Genomic DNA, 19,657 nt, shown 5'->3' with positions numbered 1-19,657 from the left:
AGAACCTGTGGGAGGATTTCAACAAGATAAATGCGACAACAGTGCAAAATATTTCACTATAATATTTCAAAGTAAAAAAAAATATATATATATATATATATATTTTTTTTTTATGCTGCCCCCTGTGCCAATGAAAATGCCCCCGCGTGCCTATGCGGGCACGCGTGCCTAGGGTTGCCTACCCCTGCCCTAAGCAAACACACAACCCCACAGCTAGCTGAGGGTTATACATCGTATCCCCAATATATAGTGAATAAACACACATTTTGTAACAAAAACCAGTCCCTCACCAGGAGGGACTTTTTTCTTTAATAACAAAATCATATGTTGGGGGGGGGGGAAGAGGATAGGGGTAAACAGGGGAGTCACTAGTGGCGCCTGCCGCGTGCAGAGCGCTGCTTTCCCCCACGGGGAGCCGGCCCGGAGGAACGGTTCTGGGGAGCCTGGTCACGAAGATCCCTACCGTTACCTCCGGGCGTGAGGCGGCTGGCTGCAGCAGACGAGGCACTCCCTCCACTCCTGGCCTTCTTCGCCGAAGGTCCAGCAGTGGTGGCGGAGGCAACGGTCGCTGTCCTCTGCCGGCGTTGCTTCTTCCGGACATCACCGGTGGCATCGGGTCGGGGGAAATGGGGCTGGAGCACGGAGCGCTCCTCCTCCATCTCCCTGCAGGCTGCCGTCATCTGTTGCATGGCCGACCCGAATAGCCCAGCATCGGAGAGGGGGGCCGTGAGCAGCGGAATCCTCCTCTGGTCCGGCACTCGCGCCTGCTCCAGCCAAAGATGGCGCTGGCGGCTATCGCCTGCAGCTGGGTTAGGTGCAGGATGGCTCCAGCCGCCTAGGCGTGAAGGTATCGTTGATGGTCATCCAATACCGACCCGCCCGCCATCAGCCCCGACATGTAGCGCGCTAGCTCTGAGTCGCGGCGATGTACACCTGTTAGCCAACTGCCTAGCCCATTTCTTAACGGCTCCCACACCATTTCGGGAGAAAGTATGGATGCCATCGGGCTATCAAGTCGAGGCACCCCGTCCTTTAGCCCCTGGACCAAACCCACCATCCGCGTGACTGGCACGTAGGCGGGGGTAAGGCCAACAATGAGGGAGATTACCTGTCCCTGTGTCACGGCCTCCATCGCTGGGAAGAATGGGCAGACAACGCCCGTCTCTCTCACAGGACGACGTTGCGATAGATGACCTATCATGTCATCAGGAACAGGTGCCGGCAGTGGCTGCGGCAACGCCACGCCATTAGCGGCTGCGGCGGCCGCCATGAGCTCGGGGAACAAGGCAAGCAACTTCCCTTGCGTACCTCCCTCCACGTCCCTCACGTACGGGAGGCTGCCTCGGGCGTCACCATCCGACGCGGCAGATAGCTGGGCATCTTGTCTCGGGGTCGGAGGTTCTAACTAACCCTGGAGTACAAGGGACCCCAAGGAGACGCAACACTCCCTGCCACTCCCCGAGGGGGAGAGTGATACGCCTCTACCGGGGCTTCGAACAAGAGAGCTCTCGCCCCCTCCATGTAATCCTCAGTCTCCATCGGAAATGGAGACGAGGCAAGAGAACTCTCGTCCGGCTCCAACACAACATCAAAGCCAGGCCGTTCGCCCCTGCAGCTTGCCGCCTTACGACGAGAGCAAGCCGAGGCAAAGAGTCTGCATCGCAAATCCCCTGCCACCAGAGGAGCTGTCGGCCTATCGGCCGACTGTCCACTGGCGGGGGAACCAGGGCCGGAACCAGGCCATCTCACAGGAGATGGAGGCTCAACAGCCCCTCGGCGAGGCAAACTCACCACCGGGCGCCGCCCAGGCATATCTGGCTGCCACGACCGCGGAGCCAGAGACGCCCCACGACGCACGGAGGACGCTTGCGATGGTGAAGCGCTGGTGAAGGGTGACGTTGCGAGCGTCTAAACCCTCCGAAGGTCTAAACATTATCTCTTAGTTTTTCTTGTAAAATTGCGAGAGAGAGAAAAACAAAGATACAATGTCAACGTAGCTCCTTTCCAACAACTATTTCGGCACTAAACTCAAAGTGGTGTATACAGTCACTTCTACGGTGGTGAAAATAGGGAAGGAGCTGTGGCCACGACCCCGCTTATGTAGAGGAGCGGATGTGGGTGTGGCCAGGCGTGTGTACATGTGGAGAAAAATTATTCAGTATTAGATTGATAAAGGGATAGTTCCACTAGAGTGCAGAGCGTAAGCTATACGATAATATAACAAAACAGTTCAATAGACACTCGAACTGTGTGTTTTTATTTTATTGAGAGAAATCTTGCCAAGAATGAGATAAGCTTCATCGTATTTTCTTGACTTGAAAAAAGATTATATATACTATGTAAATCAATATCTTCCTTTTGAAGAAATCAGGATTGTTAAGCTAATTAGTACTTATTAGCCTAATCCATGTAAAAAAGATAGCCTATAGTAAATGTACACACACACAGACACACACACACACACACACACACACACACACACACACACACACACACACACAAACACTAAATTAAATTCAAATAATTGGATGTACAGAGAGTGAGAGGGAGAGAAAGAGAGAGAGAGAGACAAAAGTTATCAAATGCGACTAGTGAAGCACGCACTGTCGAGTCCTGGCTTTAAAAAATTAAATGTATTTAGTAGGGATGGGTACCTTTCACATTTGAACCGATACGGTACCGGTACCGGTACCTGTGAATCGATACCGGTACCCAACGGTACCTTTTTTCGGTACTTTAGTCTCAAGAAATTTAATTTACCTACCTCAGTCGTGAAAAAAAATCCAAACTTCAAATAACTACAATTTCTACAGTTTTCGGCTTGCCATTGCTCCGACTGCTTTGTTGTTGAATCAAGTCAAATCCTAGGTAAGCATATATTGTGCGTGTGAACGTTGACATGAAAAGAAAAAAGGTAAAAAAAAAAAATTATTTTTTATTTTTTTCTGTATCTCACTTGAATCGATACTCGGTAGTACCGACGTGTTTCGGTTCGGTACCTCAAAAGTACCGAATTCGGTACCCATCCCTAGTATTTAGGCAGAATCACAAACAGTGGTGGAGAAGTTATTTATATTTTGAACGTGATTTATTCATTTCGCACTAGTTAGATGACATGTTGCGCATTTCCACAGCAAGACCTATATACGCTGTCATGTATCTGTATTCCCCCATAACATGTGGCTTGACATTACAGATTGGTTTCCCATCCGTGGCCAGTGATCTACGATGACCGAACAGAGGCTCCTGGCTATACTGGAGGGTATGGTTGGTGACGACGTGAAGAAGTTCCAATGGCACCTCACTCTGGAGGACATATTGGAGGGTTTTGAACCCATTCCCAGGGGCCTAATGGAGGGAGCGAATCGGCACGACACAGTGGATGCAATGGTGAACAGATACCACAAAGAGGGTGCTGTGACTATCACTATTGAGATTCTGAAGAAGATGGGCCACCACAATGCTGCAGATAAATTAAAGAAGGAAACCAGAGTGACCAGAGGTACAAATGTTCTCTATAGATTTAGTATTATAGCAGTACAATTATCTTCTTATGAGGGATGCACCGATATCGGTGTCGGATATAGGGCCAATACTATAGGCTAAAAGGTATAGTAGGTATCAGGAGAATTTCCTCAATAGTAAAACCTGATACAGTATACCAAGAGAAACATTTAAAGGTGCTATAGATAACATTAATTTGTATAATCATTTTTCTTTTCTAAATAATACTTCCACAGAGCTTTTAGAAAGGTGCAGAATAAAAGTATTGCTCCTCCTCCAATTAAATTATTGATTTATGTATTTATCATTAAAAATAATTTGGCGGGGCGGTCAGGTGGCGTAGCGGAGATTGCGTTCGTCACCAACGCCGGAGATGCTGGGTTCGAGCCCAGCTCCCGGCGCTGTCACCAGCTTGGCTGGCCGTTCACACTAATACAATTGGCAGTATTAGGGGGTGGGAAAGCTGGCGGGTGGGTCCTGGGCGTTGTGGACAGCGACCCCCACAGTTTGGTCGGGGCGCCTGCTCAGCGAGGGTAGGATCTGGAGAGAGGTAGTGCGACCTTCCACACGTTACACTCTCCCAGTGAGAATCTGAGCTGCCAGGCTGGCTGCCGGCTGGCTGCACATGCGTCGGAGGAAAGCATGTGACAGTCTCCGGCCTCTCGGACCAACAGTAAGGGGGGGGTGCGCAACAACCAGGAAGGGGGTTGGGAATTGGCATAACGACTAACAGTGGGATGGGAGAAAAAATCGGAAAAAGGAGGGGGGAAAAGATTTAAAAAAAATATATAATAATAATAATAATTTGGCGGGTCCAAAATGAATGTTGTTTACATGTTGCGTGCAATCGTGCATATATCCCCTCCCTAGTTCCCATTTCCCCATGTGGAATGCACCTGTGAGGGCCGGGGCTCCACTCCACTGGTCAAATTACTTACTCGTGAGTAGTACGTCCGTTGATAAAGAAAAGCAATGTCCACAGCTCCGTGTATAGTAAAGATATTCAAATGGTTTATTTGCAAAGTCTTTCTTTACAGAAGTGGTCCTAAATCTACTTTCCTAAATATTCTTGTCACTCATGCACATACTACTACAAGGTAAGAAAACTGTATTTTCCCAGTCTCCAAAATCACCGCCGACTCCACACAGGAAAATTCCTTCGTAGTGTACCAGCCGTAAATCTACTTGCTGGCTTCTGGCTTCTGGCTTCAGTTCATTGTTGAGTCCATCCTTTCGGTCCCGTCCAGTCTGGTCGAAGATGCAACTGACACGAGAATCGTGGCTATATAAATAGAGACCCAAATGTTCTAGAATGTTCGGTTATGACACACTGTGGTTCTAGAATGTTCTATGTTCTAGAAAGTCTATTATGACATCACCACAAACGTTCCAGTCTGTTTTATGTTCCAGACAGATCTATTATGACATCACCACAACGCTCTAGAAGGTTCTAGGTTCCAGAATGCCCTATTATGACAAATACGACGGTTCAATGACTTTATCTAAATCCAATCAATATTAAACATTCATGTAATACAATAACCGAAATATATATAGCTTTGGCTCTTACACAGATAAATCATAACATTCCCATAAATCATATCCTTCTATTTGAAATAATAATAATAACCAAAACACTCATATGGCCTTTACAGCACCTGATCAGATAAACGTGCTTCTAGTTGAGACGTGCTGGAGCTCCAGTAGTGGGACATCTAGTGGCTCATTGTTATCTATAGCACCTTTAACAAGTCAGAGAAATAAAAAGGAAAGTCACTTGATTCTCTACATTTTTGACACAGAAAAAAAAAGGGGGCATTCGTTATCCTGAATGCGGTCATTTGTTGTCAAAGCGAGTGGCGCTCGTCTTCGTATATGAAATTCAAGTTTAGTTCTCAGAATGGGAATCGGCTGCTTGGTGCATCCCTACTTCTTACAGTCTAGATGATATTTAGCCTATAGACTCTGCAGGTCAGACAGGGCTGTTCTTTTTCCCCTCAAGAGTCATTTCATGTACCCGGCTCTATTTCTCCATGTCTGATACCCCATTTATGTCCCTTCCCCTCCAGATGGACAGGCAGCCGTGGCAGGAGGAGACGCCGGCTCCTCTTCTGCTCCTCGTCCTCCTGCTCCTCCCTCAATCTCTGCTCAGAGTGGTGCAAAGGTCGTTGCTCATCAGATGACTGGCAACACTTTTAATGGACCGGTTAACTTCACTAGTTAACTAGTTAACTGCAGCAGGACACCAGCCAAATCATTGATGCAAATGTAGTGTTGGCAAATTGTTAGAGAATAATAAGTAACTTCATTTTTTTTTTTTTTTATGATCTCAGATTTATTATAATGTAATACTTTTTTTCTACACATATGATACAGATTTTGGCCGTTTATCATGCACATCTCGTCTTTATCTGTTTTGAGCAGTTCTTACGTACTTTCCTCTCATCTATTTCAAATAAAACCCTTTACTTATTAAACGTAAAAAAAAAAAAAAAAAAAAACGTATTAGTTTGTGTGACACAGAGAATCCAAACACAGTATCTATACTTGATTAATTGAAGTCAATGGGGGGCAAAAGAAAAACAGCAAAACTATATTAGATTAGATTTAAATGTATTGCCATCATACAGCACAAGTACAGTACAACGAAAAGAAGTTGGCATCTAACTGCAGAGAGCAATATTATACAATGTACAAGTGATTAAACTGGAATATATATAAATGAGTACTACTGAGTAATAGTGCTAATCTGATGCATGTACAGTGTTACAGTATTATTATGTACAATGATTCAAGTATAAATACACTATGGTAGTAGCCATACTGGCCAGTGGTTAGGGCTGACCTCGACTAGTCGAATGGTCGACTAATCGATCGAAAGGAGCCAACCTCTCAGTCGAATGCCAGTCGGCTATCTGCACATTTTGACCTATCATAGTCGACTATAGAAATCCTTAGTCGGGGACAGGCCTACCAGTGGTATAACAGAACTAGTAAGAGTAGGTAAAGGATATACAGAGTATATACAGATAACAGGAATATATGCAGGTATATTTGATAAATGTGGATAAATATACAGTAAATATATATACAGTATTATTGAGTTATATTAGTCTAATTTAGTCTATAGTTAGAGGTAGGTAGTTAAGATTAAGGCAGTTGTAGACAGTGAAGGCAGTAGATCGGTCTAAATTGAGTATAGGCAACAGAGTTCAGAGTTCATACAGTGTGCAACAGACAGAGCCTAGAGTATAGGCAATGGAGTTCAGAGTTTATACGGTATGGGGATGGGGCTGTCATCATAGATATATATAGAACACTAGATAGCTTGCCCGCGCTGCCGGCCAATGGAGAGCGACGTCACTGAACCGCCGCCATCTTGCTCCAGTCAGCCTTGAGAGAGTGAGTGAGCTGCACAGACAAAAATACTCATAACTCGCTGAAATATTGACGGATTTACAAACGGTTTGGTTTATTACAAGCATTATTAACGTGGCTATGATTCAAGCGGTTTGTAAAAAAAAAAACATCTTAATTTTTTTTTTCATAAGTATGCAGTATCATAACTACATCTTTGATGTTTATAGCAAACCAACCCGTTTGTAAATCCGTCAATATTTCAGCGAGTTATGAGTATTTTTGTCTGTGCAGCTCACTCACTCTCACTCAAGGCTGACTGGAGCAAGATGGCGGCGGTTCAGTGACGCTGGTGACTCCGCCTTAAGCTATCTAGTGTTCTATAGATATCTATGGCTGTCATCATGGTACAGAGTTCAGAGAGATGACAGCTGAGGGGAAGAAGTTCATGAGCATGTGAGGACTGTGTAGACTCAATCGCAACGGCTGTGTCTATGCGGTCCTCATTCTAAACAATCGAAAATCATTAGTGCACAATTAAAGGAATATGAATTACCGGTATATAAATGTTTTATTGCTTTTGATCTATTACAATTACTTTGTCATCTGTTCTCAGAGTGGGCAGTTTCGTCTGAATTATGGACCAAATTACGTTCCGACATTTGAAGTAAAAACGGATCCAAACGCAAGGGAGGTTGGATTGACGATAAGGGATCCACGTGATGGCTGTGCTGTTTGGAGTCGAGATGTTGACCTGCCAGGTAAATTCACTCCTTGAATGGAATGATCACAGTTATCAGAATTATCAGTTAAGTAATCTTTTGTTAAAATAAGTGTTAAGCAGCTCTACATTCCAACAGCCATCACTGATATATGGAGTGTCTGGTCAGTAACATGGGTCTCCCAGTCCCTCCACTCTGCAGTAAACACATCACTGATACAGAGTGTCTGGTCAGTAACATGGGTCTCCCAGTCCCTCCGCTCTGCAGTAAACAGCAATCACTGATATAGAGTGTCTTGGTCAGTAACATGGGTCTCCCAGTCCCTCCGCTCTGCAGTAAACAGCCATCACTGATATAGAGTGTCTGGTCAGTAACATGGGTCTCCCAGTCCCTCCGCTCTGCAGTAAACAGCCATCACTGATATAGAGTGTCTGGTCAGTAACATGGGTCTCCCAGTCCCTCCACTCTGCAGTAAACAGCCATCACTGATATAGAGTGTCTGGTCAGTAACATGGGTCTCCCAGTCCCTCCGCTCTGCAGTAAACAGACATCACTGATATAGAGTGTCTGGTCAGTAACATGGGTCTCTCAGTCCCTCCGCTCTGCAGTAAACAGCCATCACTGATATAGAGTGTCTGGTCAGTAACATGGGTCTCCCAGTCCCTCCACTCTGCACTAAACACAAAATACATTTTCTGGAATCTTGTTCTCACTTTATCCAATCAGGAGGGAGAACCCTAGATATTTTTACATTCAATAAATCTTGCCAAGCCAAATTGTCGGACCATCTTTGCAGTGTGGAGCTCTCTTTCCTGATTGGATAAAGTGAGAACGAGATACCAGGAAATGTATGTTCTGTTTGCTGCAGAGCTGAGGGACTGGGAGACCCATGTTACTGACCAGACGCTCTGTATCAGTGATGGCTGTTTACTGCAGAGCTGAGGGACTGGGAGACCCATGTTACTGACCAGACGCTCTGTATCGGTGATGGCTGTCAGAATGTAGAGCTACCGCAGTCTCAGGTCCACGTCCAACTGAACACTGAGCAGCTACTTCCACCGGGCGAACAGACTACTGACGGATAGACTCTGAATTATCACATGAGCAGACACACACAAAAGCACCTCCAGTGACTTACACAAGCACACTTATTACACGCAGGGCCACCGCTAGGGGCGTGCGAGCAGTGCGGTCGCACAGGGCCTTGCGAGAAAGAAGGGGGGCCTCGCAAAAAAAAATATAAATTAATTTTTTTTTTAAATAAAAATAAATAGAATGTTAACACTTTAACCGCCGAAAACGCCGGACTCGTCATTCCCCGCCATGCTCATTCCGCCGAGGACGCCTTAACTCGTCTTTGATGTCAATATTTCAAAAATCTGTCATCGAAATCATATTTCCTTTCCGGGGCCCTGAGACACAAGTGTGATCTCCTCTCAACTCTCTAGCGGTTCAAGAGCGCCATCTGGTGGCCGATCGGCAGATTGCCAACCGGATATTAACCTTTGAACCAGTAGTACTCATGCAAATGTGGTCCGGCCACTCTCTATAGCTCCCGCGACTCCATCTTGAAACACTGGATAATAGATCGCTCGCCCTAACTCAATAAACAACGTTATTTGGACGTATATACTATTATACAACCTGGAAATGGATCGGGCATTTCTACATCCCATAATCGAAAACGGTCTACTCCACGCTGATCGTCCAACGGCGCGAGGAACATACGGTAAGATTCAGCGTTATATTCTAACGTGTTCAATATAAACTGCTATGATGAACATATGACCCACTCTGGATGAATCATCTAATGTTGCCCACGGAATTATAAACGATCCCCCGCCCATCCGGTCATCATCAGATCATACGTAGATCATTCTAGAAGTACGTCCAGTTGAAATTTTTCATCTCGCGCCGATCGCTACCAAACTGTATTTCATCATCAATATAATGCATTTAGGGCTATAAATCACGTTCTGAAGAAAGCTGCAGAAAACGATAAAAACATACTTATACTTTAGACCATATTTTAGTATGAATATGTGAATGAAAAAGTTTAACGTTGCTACACCCTGAACAATACATATAGGACATTGAATGGGCCATAATAATGGCAATGTAGCAATAGAATTTAAAAAGTTATAGCCCTGCAAAGAAGGGGAACTTCTCCATAGACAAATAGAGCTGGCGAGGGATGGTAAATTATGAATTTAACCCATGGCGATCAAAGTGTTAACAATCATTTTCCATCACAGACCTAAAATCTAGTTTTGCTTACATGCTTATCTCTCTCTCTCTCTCTCTCTCTCTCTCTCTCTCTCTCTCTCTCTCTCTCTCTCTCTCTCTCTCTCTCTCTCTCTCTCTCTCTCTCACGCTCTTGCTCTCTTTCGCTCTCTCTCTCTTGCTCTCTCTCGCGCTCTCTCTCTTGCTCTCGCTCTCTCTCTCTTGCTCTCGCTCTTGCTCTCGCCCGATAAGGCCCGACAACACACGTCGATGTCCCCATGGGCCGTACACGTCCTCCCCAAACAAGTCAAGAAGAAACATCAAATCAAGAACAAAACAAAAACACCACAAGGTCCAAAAAAAATAAAGAATCATGTATCATATGCCCAGCCTCGGGCAGCGCTATTATTTAAGAATACGTTGACTGTATGCCCAGCCTCGTGCAGCGCTATTGTAGCTGAGGGGCTACAAAACCCGGACTGTATTAAAGATTGTTTAGATTAAACCACTACTAAATATTATTACTTGCCAGACAGTACAGTTAGGTAAATATGGCAGACACTCAATTGACGGCACAGGGACAAGGATATCAAGTTTACAGTATTTTAATAGTAATATCAATATACAACTGAATTATTACGTTGCTCTTTAATAGTAGAATGATAGTAGAATGTCAGAGTATCAAAGTCAAGGGGAATGAATAATTCCTAGGTTAAGAATACTCGACCGGAGCTCTGCATGGAGTGAGAGAAGGCGATACAGGGCAAAGCGAGGGGGATAGCTGGAGACGATGATTTCCCCCATGGAGTTGTAAGCTCCAGAGGAATTGAAGAATAGTCGGATACTCCTGTGGTCACTGAAGAAAAGGGGGTCTCGTACGGATCCAGTCCTTGTAATCCAAGTGCCCGATGGCAGGGTTAATAGCTCTTAATCCAAAGCCCGATGGCAGGGATGGTAGCTAGCTAGCTTCGTTTGTACTAGAAGCTAGCCCGATGATGGTCTTCAGGGAGTAGTTAGATCCAAACGCTGATGGTCTTAACTATGCGCTTCTCCACGTTACTTCGCTTACACAAGTCACTATACTGCGCCAATAATGGTTCTACAATATTATGGTCGTATCTAAGTAGCTACTAGCTATCCGTAACGATACACCGCGGGTGGGTCTGTGTACAACGGTACCGAACGTATTACAATCTCGCTCGGCTGCTTCTCCTGTTCTGCTACTGCCGACTCATTACTTCCACTGCTCACATGTTCACTCGTTCTGCTGTTAGGTTAGGTTACTTCTCGTTTCTCTGCTTTCACTTCCCACGGCTGCTTGCGCCTTCTACAATATATATACTCAGAGTGATTTCTAGAGCGCAACCGAATTACTTGTCCGGAATCAATGCGCCTGCTAAGGGCATGTCTGAACTTGCCCGGACACGTCTTTGAACTTGTCTGAGGGGCGCGTCTGCTGGCGCCTCCAATGTCAAGGGCGGTGCCCAATGCGGCGAGCGAATAATACTATGATTCAAACGGAAGCTTAAAGGTATATAGCTTATATATATAAACAATATACAAGTTATACAAAATAATAAACGTAGATTCTCAGTGTTAATCTGGCCCTTCAGAACAGCTATTATTTAAGAATACGTTGACTGTATGCACAAAAAAACTATTTATCATTTAATTTTTTTATTATATTATTATTTTTATTTTTTTACCTTTTAGGGGGGGGGGGGGGGGGCTCGCGTTTAAATCTCGCACAGGGCCTCGCATTTCTCCCAGACAGCACTGATTACACGCACACACTGCTGCTACTTACACGGTAGAATAGTCTTTAAATACCCATATTATTGTATAGTTTGTATAGATCGTTGTGTATTGTTGTCTACAAAACTACTACGGTTGAGGAGCCAGGAAAAACAAGCATCTCACGTTTTTCTGAATATATGTACATTTAACCCTTTCACTACCACAGCGCAGGTGTTTAACCTGTAGTGTGGTAGTGAAAGGGTTAACCTTCTGTAGTGTGGTAGTGGAAGGGTTAACATTTTGTAGTAAAGGGGTTAACCCTTTGTAGTGTAGTAGTGAAAGGGTCAACCTTCTGTAGTGAAAGGGTTAACATTTTGTAGTGAAGGGGTTAACCCTTTGTAGTGTGGTAGTGAAAGGGTTACCGTTCTGTAGTGTGGTAGTGAAAGGGTTAGCCCTTTGTGGTAGTGAAAGGGTTAACCTTCTGTAGTGCGGTAGTGAAAGGGTTAGCGTTAGCCCTTTGTGGTGTGGTAGTGAAAGCGTTAAAAAAGCTGTGACAATAAAATGATGTGAGTCTGAGGCAGAGGTTACACCTTTCGTATCATCTTCGTATTGTTTTCTTATGCGTATCGCCGCGACGTCGTGCGCCTGAGTCACACTTTCGTTTTTTTTTCGTTTTTGTCAGCCAAGCACACTGATGTAGTACACTGCCAAAGCAGTAGGTGGCAGTAGGTGGCAAACATGAAGGCAATTTCAACCAATCAGAACGAATGTGCCAATACACTTCCTGGTGGAAGCTCCAGGAAAGAAATGTCAATAAGGCAGGCGCCTATGCCGCGCCACCATCTTGCTTGCTCACTCAATGCAGCAATTCTTTTTTCAGCAAAGCCTAATAAAAGTGCAATAAACAAAACGGATACATTCACTGTGTGTTCTGCCTGTCATTTGTTGATGAAACAAAACTAACATCAACACAAGTGACCACCAAGAGCAGATAGTTTAGTCTAAAAACGATCGGTAGCATTGTTAGCTGCATGCTAACGTCAATGGAGTATGCCATTATAACTATAGCATTGTGGCTAGAAGCTAACGTTAGCTCACGCTACTTAGCCAGCACGAAACTGATGATATCGCGAGCTATCAGTAGTTAGATAACATTAGAGACAACGCTGTGTGTATTAAACAAAGGTGAATAGATGACTGGGCCATTTTGTTTAATGCTTGTTAAGTTGAAAGAGGAACTCTGAGCTAACAGGGTCTGAATCCTGATAGCTCACGTTAGCCAGCTGCTCATGCTATCGGTAATGCTAGCAGAATGAATGGATGTAAACTTTATTTAACATATTGCATATGGGTACAATACAATACGGCTCAATACAAACAATTGTTAAGGGAATGCAGACTGTTGTAGCTTGGACTGGGGTCCTTATAACAATAACTTGACAACACATGGTAGCTGAAGCTATTGGGACACGGAGCTCTGTCCCAAACACACACACACACACACACTGTTGTCACCGGAAGGGCACGCAGATGGTATCTACTGCGCATGGGCGTTTTCGCAACAACGGCTAGCGTGCTGACTACACGCTGTTGTCGACTCGTTTTTTTTGCGTATCTCCAAACGCAAACACAATTTTGCGTTTCAGCCGTATCCACAAAAAAACGCCAAAAAACGCGTTTCTGTGTAGATAGGACATGATACGTCGTCAAAAACGTATAAAAAAACGCCAGGAATACACTAGTCTAACCTCAGCCTGAGCCGGCTCTGTTTCTCCGTGTCTGATGCCCCGTTTCTGTCCCTTCCCCTCCAGGTGGACAGGCAGCCGTGGGAGGAGGAGACGCCGGCTCCTCCTCTGCTCCTCGTCCTCCTGCTCCTCCCTCAATCTCTGCTCAGACTGGTGCAGTCGTCGCTGCTCATCACATGACTGGCAACACTTTTCATGGACCGGTTAACTTCACTTCTGCAGCAGGACACCAGCCAAATCATTGATGCAAATGTAACTTATCTTGTCATGCACAGTCTCTGGAGCGCAACAGTAAGAAGCATTTTGTACAAAAGTATTCTGTACTTCTGTATGACAACTATTAAAGAAACTTGAAACTTGAACTTGAAGTGTTGGCAAATTGTTAGAGAATATAACTTAAAAAAAAAAAATCTCAGATGTATTATAATGTAATACTTTTTTCCTATCACATCATACAGATTTTGGCCGTTTATCATGCACATCTCGCCTTTATCTGTTTTGAGCAGTTCTTACGTACTTTCCTCTCATCTATTTCAAATCAAACCTTTTACTTATTAAACTTTTAAAAATAAAATCGTATTTGTTTGTGACACAGAGAATCCAAACACAGTATCTATACTTGATTGATTGAAGTCAATGGGGGGCAAAAGAAAAACAGCAAAACTATATTAGATTAGATTGAAATGTATTGCCATCATACAGCACAAGTACAGTACAACGAAAAGAAGTTGGCATCTAACCAGAGAGCAATAACTATACAATGTACAAGTGATTAAACTGGAATATATATAAATGAGTACTACTGAGTAATGGTGCTAATCTGATGCATGTACAGTGTTACAGTATTATTATGTACAATGATTCAAGTATAAATACACTATGGTAGTAGCCATACTGGCCAGTGGTTAGGGCTGACCTTCGACTAGTCGAATAGTCGACTCATCGATCGAAAGGAGCCGTAGTCGACTGCCAACCTCTCAGTCGAATGCCAGTCGACTATCTGCACATTTTGGCCTATCATAGTCGACTATAGAAATCCTTAGTCGGGGACAGGCCTACCAGTGGTATAACTAGTAAGAGTAGGTAAAGGATATACAGATTTAGTATATACAGATATGTAAACAGGAATATATGCAGGTATATTGAGACAGGTGTGGATAAATATACAGTAAATATATATATAGTATTATTGAGTTATATTGGTAGTCTATAGTTAGAGGTAGGTAGTTAAGATTAAGGCAGTTGTAGACAGTGAAGGCAGTAGATCGGTATAAATCGAGTATAGGCAACAGAGTTCAGAGTTCATACAGTGTGCAACAGAGCCTAGAGTATAGGCAATGGAGTTCAGAGTTTATACGGTATGGGGATGGGGCTGTCATCATGGTACAGAGTTCAGAGAGATGACAGCTGAGGGGAAGAAGTTCATGAGCCTGCTTGACTTGGAAGAGGGATTTCTACAGCGCCTCCCAGAGGGTAGGAGGGCAAACAGTGATTGGGATCCTTGCCAATGCTGCATGCTTTCCTCAGACACAGCTTGTGATGAATAGTCTCAATTGCAGGGAGTGATGTAACAGTGATGCGTTGGCAATTTTATACTACCCTGTACTATGTACATGTCAAAATACTTCCCAAAGGTCAGTGAATACCACAACCACTACACCAGAGGAAGCTCAACAAATCATGTTAAACCCAGATTCGGCTCAAACAAGGGACTAAACACGTTTCGCAATTATGCCACATCAATGTGGAACGCCCTACCCACATTCAAAACCGCTCTTAAAGAGCACCTACGGGAGGCTGCAATTCAGGTCCACCTCCAACAGAACACTGAGCAGCTACTACAGTCTCAGGTCCACGTCCAAGAGAACACTGAGCAGCTACTACAGTCTCAGGTCCACATCATCCAAGAGAACACTGAGCAGCTACTACAGTCTCAGGTCCACGTCCAAGAGAACACTGAACAGCTACTACAGTCTCAGGTCCACATCCAAGAGAACACTGAACAGCTACTACAGTCTCAGGTCCACGTCCAAGAGAACACTGAACAGCTACTACAGTCTCAGGTCCACATCCAAGAGAACACTGAGCAGCTACTACAGTCTCAGGTCCACATCCAAGAGAACACTGAACAGCTACTACAGTCTCAGGTCCACATCCAAGAGAACACTGAGCAGCTACTACAGTCTTAGGTCCAACAGAACACTGAGCAGCTACTACAGTCTCGGGTCCAACAGAACACTGAGCAGCTACTACAGTCTCAGGTCCAACAGAACACTGAGCAGCTACTACAGTCTCAGGTCCAACAGAACACTGAGCAGCTACTACAGTCTCAGGTCCAACAGAACACTGAGCAGCTACTTCCACCGGGCAAACAGACTACTGACGGATAGACTCTGAATTATCACATGAGCTACACACACAAAAGCACTGTAACCTTTTCACTGCCGCACTGCCAAACGGTTAACCCTTTCACTGCGACAATACACAGAAGGTTAACCCTTTCACTGCCACACAACAGCCGGTTAACCCTTTCACTGCCACACTACAGAAGGTTAACCCTCGGTAGTGTGATAGTAAAGGGTTAACCTGTATTGTGGCAGTGAAAGGGTTAAGTGACTTAGACACCACAAGCACACTTATTACACGTACTGCTGCTACAGTACTTACACTGTAGAATATCTTTATTTTTTATATATATTTTATCCATTGTTTTTTTACCCTGTATTATTGTATAGATCGTTGTGTATTGTCTACAAAACTACTACGGTTGAGGAGCCAGGAAAGACAAGCATCTCACGTTTTTTTTTTTTATATATGTACTTTTAACCCTTTCACTACCACAGCACAGGTGGTTAACCTGTAGTGTGGTCGTGAAAGGGTCAACCTTCTGTAGTGTGGTAGTGAAAGGGTTAACCTTTTGTAGTGAATGTGTTAACCCTTTGTAGTGTGGTAGTGAAAGGGTTAACCTTCTGTAGTGTGGTAGTGAAAGGGTTAACCTTTGTGGTAGTGAAAGGGTTAACCTTCTGTAGTGTGGTAGTGAAGGGGTTAGCCCTTTGTGGTGTGGTAGTGAAAGGGTTAACCTTGTGTAGTGTGGTAGTGAAGGGGTTAGCCCTTTGTGGTGTGGTAGTGAAAGGGTTAACCTTCTGTAGTGTGGTAGTGAAGGGGTTAGCCCTTTGTGGTGTGGTAGTGAAAGGGTTAACCTTGTGTAGTGTGGTAGTGAAAGGGTTAACCTTGTGTAGTGTGGTAGTTAAAGGGTTAACCTTATGTAGTGTGGTAGTGAAAGGTTAAAAAAGCTGTGACAATAAAATAATCTGAATCTGGTTACTTAATAAACGTCTTTGTCTAACTGGTTACTTAATAAACGTCTTTGTCTAACTGGTTACTTAATAAACGTCTTTGTCTAACTGGTTACTTAATAAAAGTCTTTGTCTAACTGGTTACTTAATAAACGTCTTTGTCTAACTGGTTACTTAATAAACGTCTTTGTCTAACTGGTTACTTAATAAACGTCTTTGTCTAACTGGTTACTTAATAAAAGTCTTTGTCTAACTGGTTACTTAATAAACGTCTTTGTCTAACTGGTTACTTAATAAACGTCTTTGTCTAACTGGTTACTTAATAAAAGTCTTTGTCTAACTGGTTACTTAATAAACGTCTTATCTTCCAGATCATGATGTAGGTCCCGGTCCAAGTGGAACCCAGGTGCCGTCCCAAGTGGAGGAAAGGCTGCTCTCAGGTCGAACACAATTTATCAAGAGAGCTCTCATGCTTAACCGAAAGGTCTCCACCCCAACTCAAACAGTCTCACTCAGACGCAACCTGCCCTCCCTATCCCCCTCCACCCTCTCCTCTGACATACTATCCGCTCTACCTTTGAGTGACACCTTCTCTGCTCTCTCCACAGAGATGGCAACCTCCACCCTCCTTTCAGCCCTGGCAACCTCCTTCGACAAGCTCTGTCCCCTCGTTGAGAAACCTGCCCGCCGTTCCCCACCCAGTCCATGGCTGACAGATCCAGTGAGAGAACAAAGACAGGTCCTGAGAGCAGCTGAAAGGAAGTATAGAAAGTCACGCCTCACTGCTGACATCGACACATATCACAACCTCTTGTTAACATTCTCCAAAACCATCACTAATGCCAAAGCTTCTTTCTTCCACCATAGGATCGAGGCCTCTGCCAAGAATCTTCGCAAACTGCATGCTACCATGTCCTCCCTCCTCACTCCCCCCCCACCCCCCCCTCCCTCATCTTTCTCTGCCGAAGACTTTGCGATCTTCTTTGAGGAAAAAGTGGAGAACATCCGCAGCTCCTTCTCCCAACCCCCACCCATTCCAAATGCTGAATCGAGAACCTCATCCTTCACTCTGTCATCTTTCTCTCCCATTACAGAAGCAGAGACCCTGACACTGGTAACGTCAAACCGTCCGACTACTTGCCAGCTGGACCAGCTACCCTCCCCACTCCTCCAGACCATAGCACCAGACATCCTCCCATTCCTAACTGCAACCATCAACTCCTCACTCAACTCGGGGGTGGTCCCCACCTCCCTAAAACAAGCCAGAGTCACGCCGCTCATAAAAAAACCAACCCTGAACCCTACTGTCATAGGCAACTACCGTCCTGTCTCTCTTCTCTCCTTCCTTTCTAAAACACTTGAACGTGCTGTATCCAACCAACTTACTACTTATCTCTTACAGAATGACCTCCTAGACCCTAATCAGTCAGGCTTCAGGACTGGTCACTCCACAGAGACAGCCCTCATTGCGGTCACAGAGGCACTTCACTTAGCAAAAGCGAAAGGCCTCTCCTCTGTCCTGATTCTCCTAGATCTATCTGCAGCCTTCGACACAGTCAACCACCAGATCCTCCTTGCGGCCCTCGCAGGAATGGGAGTGGCTGGCTCTGCGCTGACATGGCTGTCATCATACCTCAATGACCGCTCCTACCAAGTGTCATGGAGAGGGACCCTGTCGGCCACCCGCCCCCTGCGGACGGGTGTCCCCCAGGGCTCGGTTTTAGGACCCCTTCTCTTCTCCCTCTACACTAAATCACTGGGTAACATTATCACGTCTCATGGCTTCTCCTACCATTGTTATGCCGACGATACTCAACTCTTCCTCTCCTTCCCTCCCTCAGATATCCACGTCTCTGTGCGGATCTCGGCCTGTCTGTCCGACATCTCAGCCTGGATGACGTCCAACCACCTCAAACTGAACCTAAGCAAAACAGAATTGCTCCACCTGCCGGCCAAATCCTCCCCCCTAACCGACCTTTCAATCACAGTCGAGAATGCAGCTGTGACTGCGTCCCCGACCGCCAAGAACCTTGGTGTTGTCCTCGACGACCAGTTGAACTTCTCTGCTCACATCGCAGCGACGACCAGAACCTGCCGATTCCTCCTGAGCAACGTCAGAAGGATACGCCCCTTCCTGACAAAAGAAGCCACCCAACTCCTCGTCCAATCAACAGTCATCTCCCGCCTCGACTACTGCAATGCACTGCTCGCTGGCCTCCCGGCCACTGCCACTAAGCCTCTTCAACTCATTCAGAACGCAGCGGCCCGCCTGATCTCAAACCTACCGAAGTCGGCCCATGTCACCCCACTTCTTAGGGACCTGCACTGGCTCCCCATTGCTGCACGAATCCGCTTCAAGGCCCTCGACCTAGCATACCGTGCGGCAAAGGGAACCGCTCCCGCCTACCTCCGGTCAATGGTCTCTAACTACACACCCTCAAGACCCCTACGCTCTGCATCTTCTGGCCGCCTCAGACCTACTCCTATCCAAGCTCCGGGAGGGTCATCAAAGAGAAGTCGCCTATTCTCAGTCCTTGCCCCACAATGGTGGAATGAACTACCCACCCCAGTTAGGACAGCCGAATCACGTCCAATCTTTCGCCGTCGACTAAAGACGCACTTCTTCAACCATTATCTGAATTAAAAAAAAAAAAAAAAAAAAAAAAAAAAAAATCTAACCCTAACTAACCGTACTGTCATGCACTTGTCCTAATAAACTAACCTACACTGTAGCACTCAACACTTTGATGAACATTGTTGCTCAGCTGATAGAGTTGTGCCCTTCCTGATGGCTTGTCGTACAGAACTTGTAAGTCGCTTTGGATAAAAGCGTCAGCTAAATGACTAAATGTAAATGTAAATGTAGAGCGTCTGACGATCTTTTGGACACGTTGTTGGGTGAACTTCTGAGACAGGGGGTCATAAACGATGGTGAAATGGAGGCAGCCATGGACACGAGAGGCAGGGCGTCCAAAGCACGGTACACCATTGATGAGGTGCGACGAAAGGGAAGAGAAGCCTGTTCAAAGTTTGAAACCATCATTCACGACCAAGACCCTAACCTTTTCAGACA

General features: G+C 45.2%; 1 protein-coding gene across 2 annotated transcripts in view; it reads left to right on the top strand.

The window, feature by feature from the left end:
• The window catches only part of LOC311231560 (apoptosis-associated speck-like protein containing a CARD), a 28,270-nt gene extending 14,551 nt beyond the window's left edge, over positions 1-13,719 (top strand). The window contains exons 3-7 of one of the 2 annotated variants that reach the window (XM_084318183.1): positions 3,197-3,502; positions 5,574-5,668; positions 7,478-7,511; positions 7,590-7,622; positions 13,355-13,719. In XM_084318183.1, coding sequence (XP_084174309.1) covers positions 3,229-3,502; positions 5,574-5,668; positions 7,478-7,511; positions 7,590-7,622; positions 13,355-13,533 — 615 coding nt within the window. In that variant the 5' untranslated portion in view covers positions 3,197-3,228 and the 3' untranslated portion in view covers positions 13,534-13,719. Of the gene's footprint in view, positions 1-3,196; positions 3,503-5,573; positions 5,669-7,477; positions 7,512-7,589; positions 7,623-13,354 lie in introns of those variants that run through there. The other variant, XR_014619885.1, reaches the window with a different exon arrangement.
• The last annotated feature ends 5,938 nt before the right edge of the window (positions 13,720-19,657 follow it).

This window comes from Notolepis coatsorum (assembly GCF_963971535.1).
Source record: "Notolepis coatsorum genome assembly, chromosome: 7".
Taxonomy (NCBI): domain Eukaryota; kingdom Metazoa; phylum Chordata; class Actinopteri; order Aulopiformes; family Paralepididae; genus Notolepis; species Notolepis coatsorum.
This window is presented reverse-complemented; position numbering and strand designations above follow the sequence as displayed.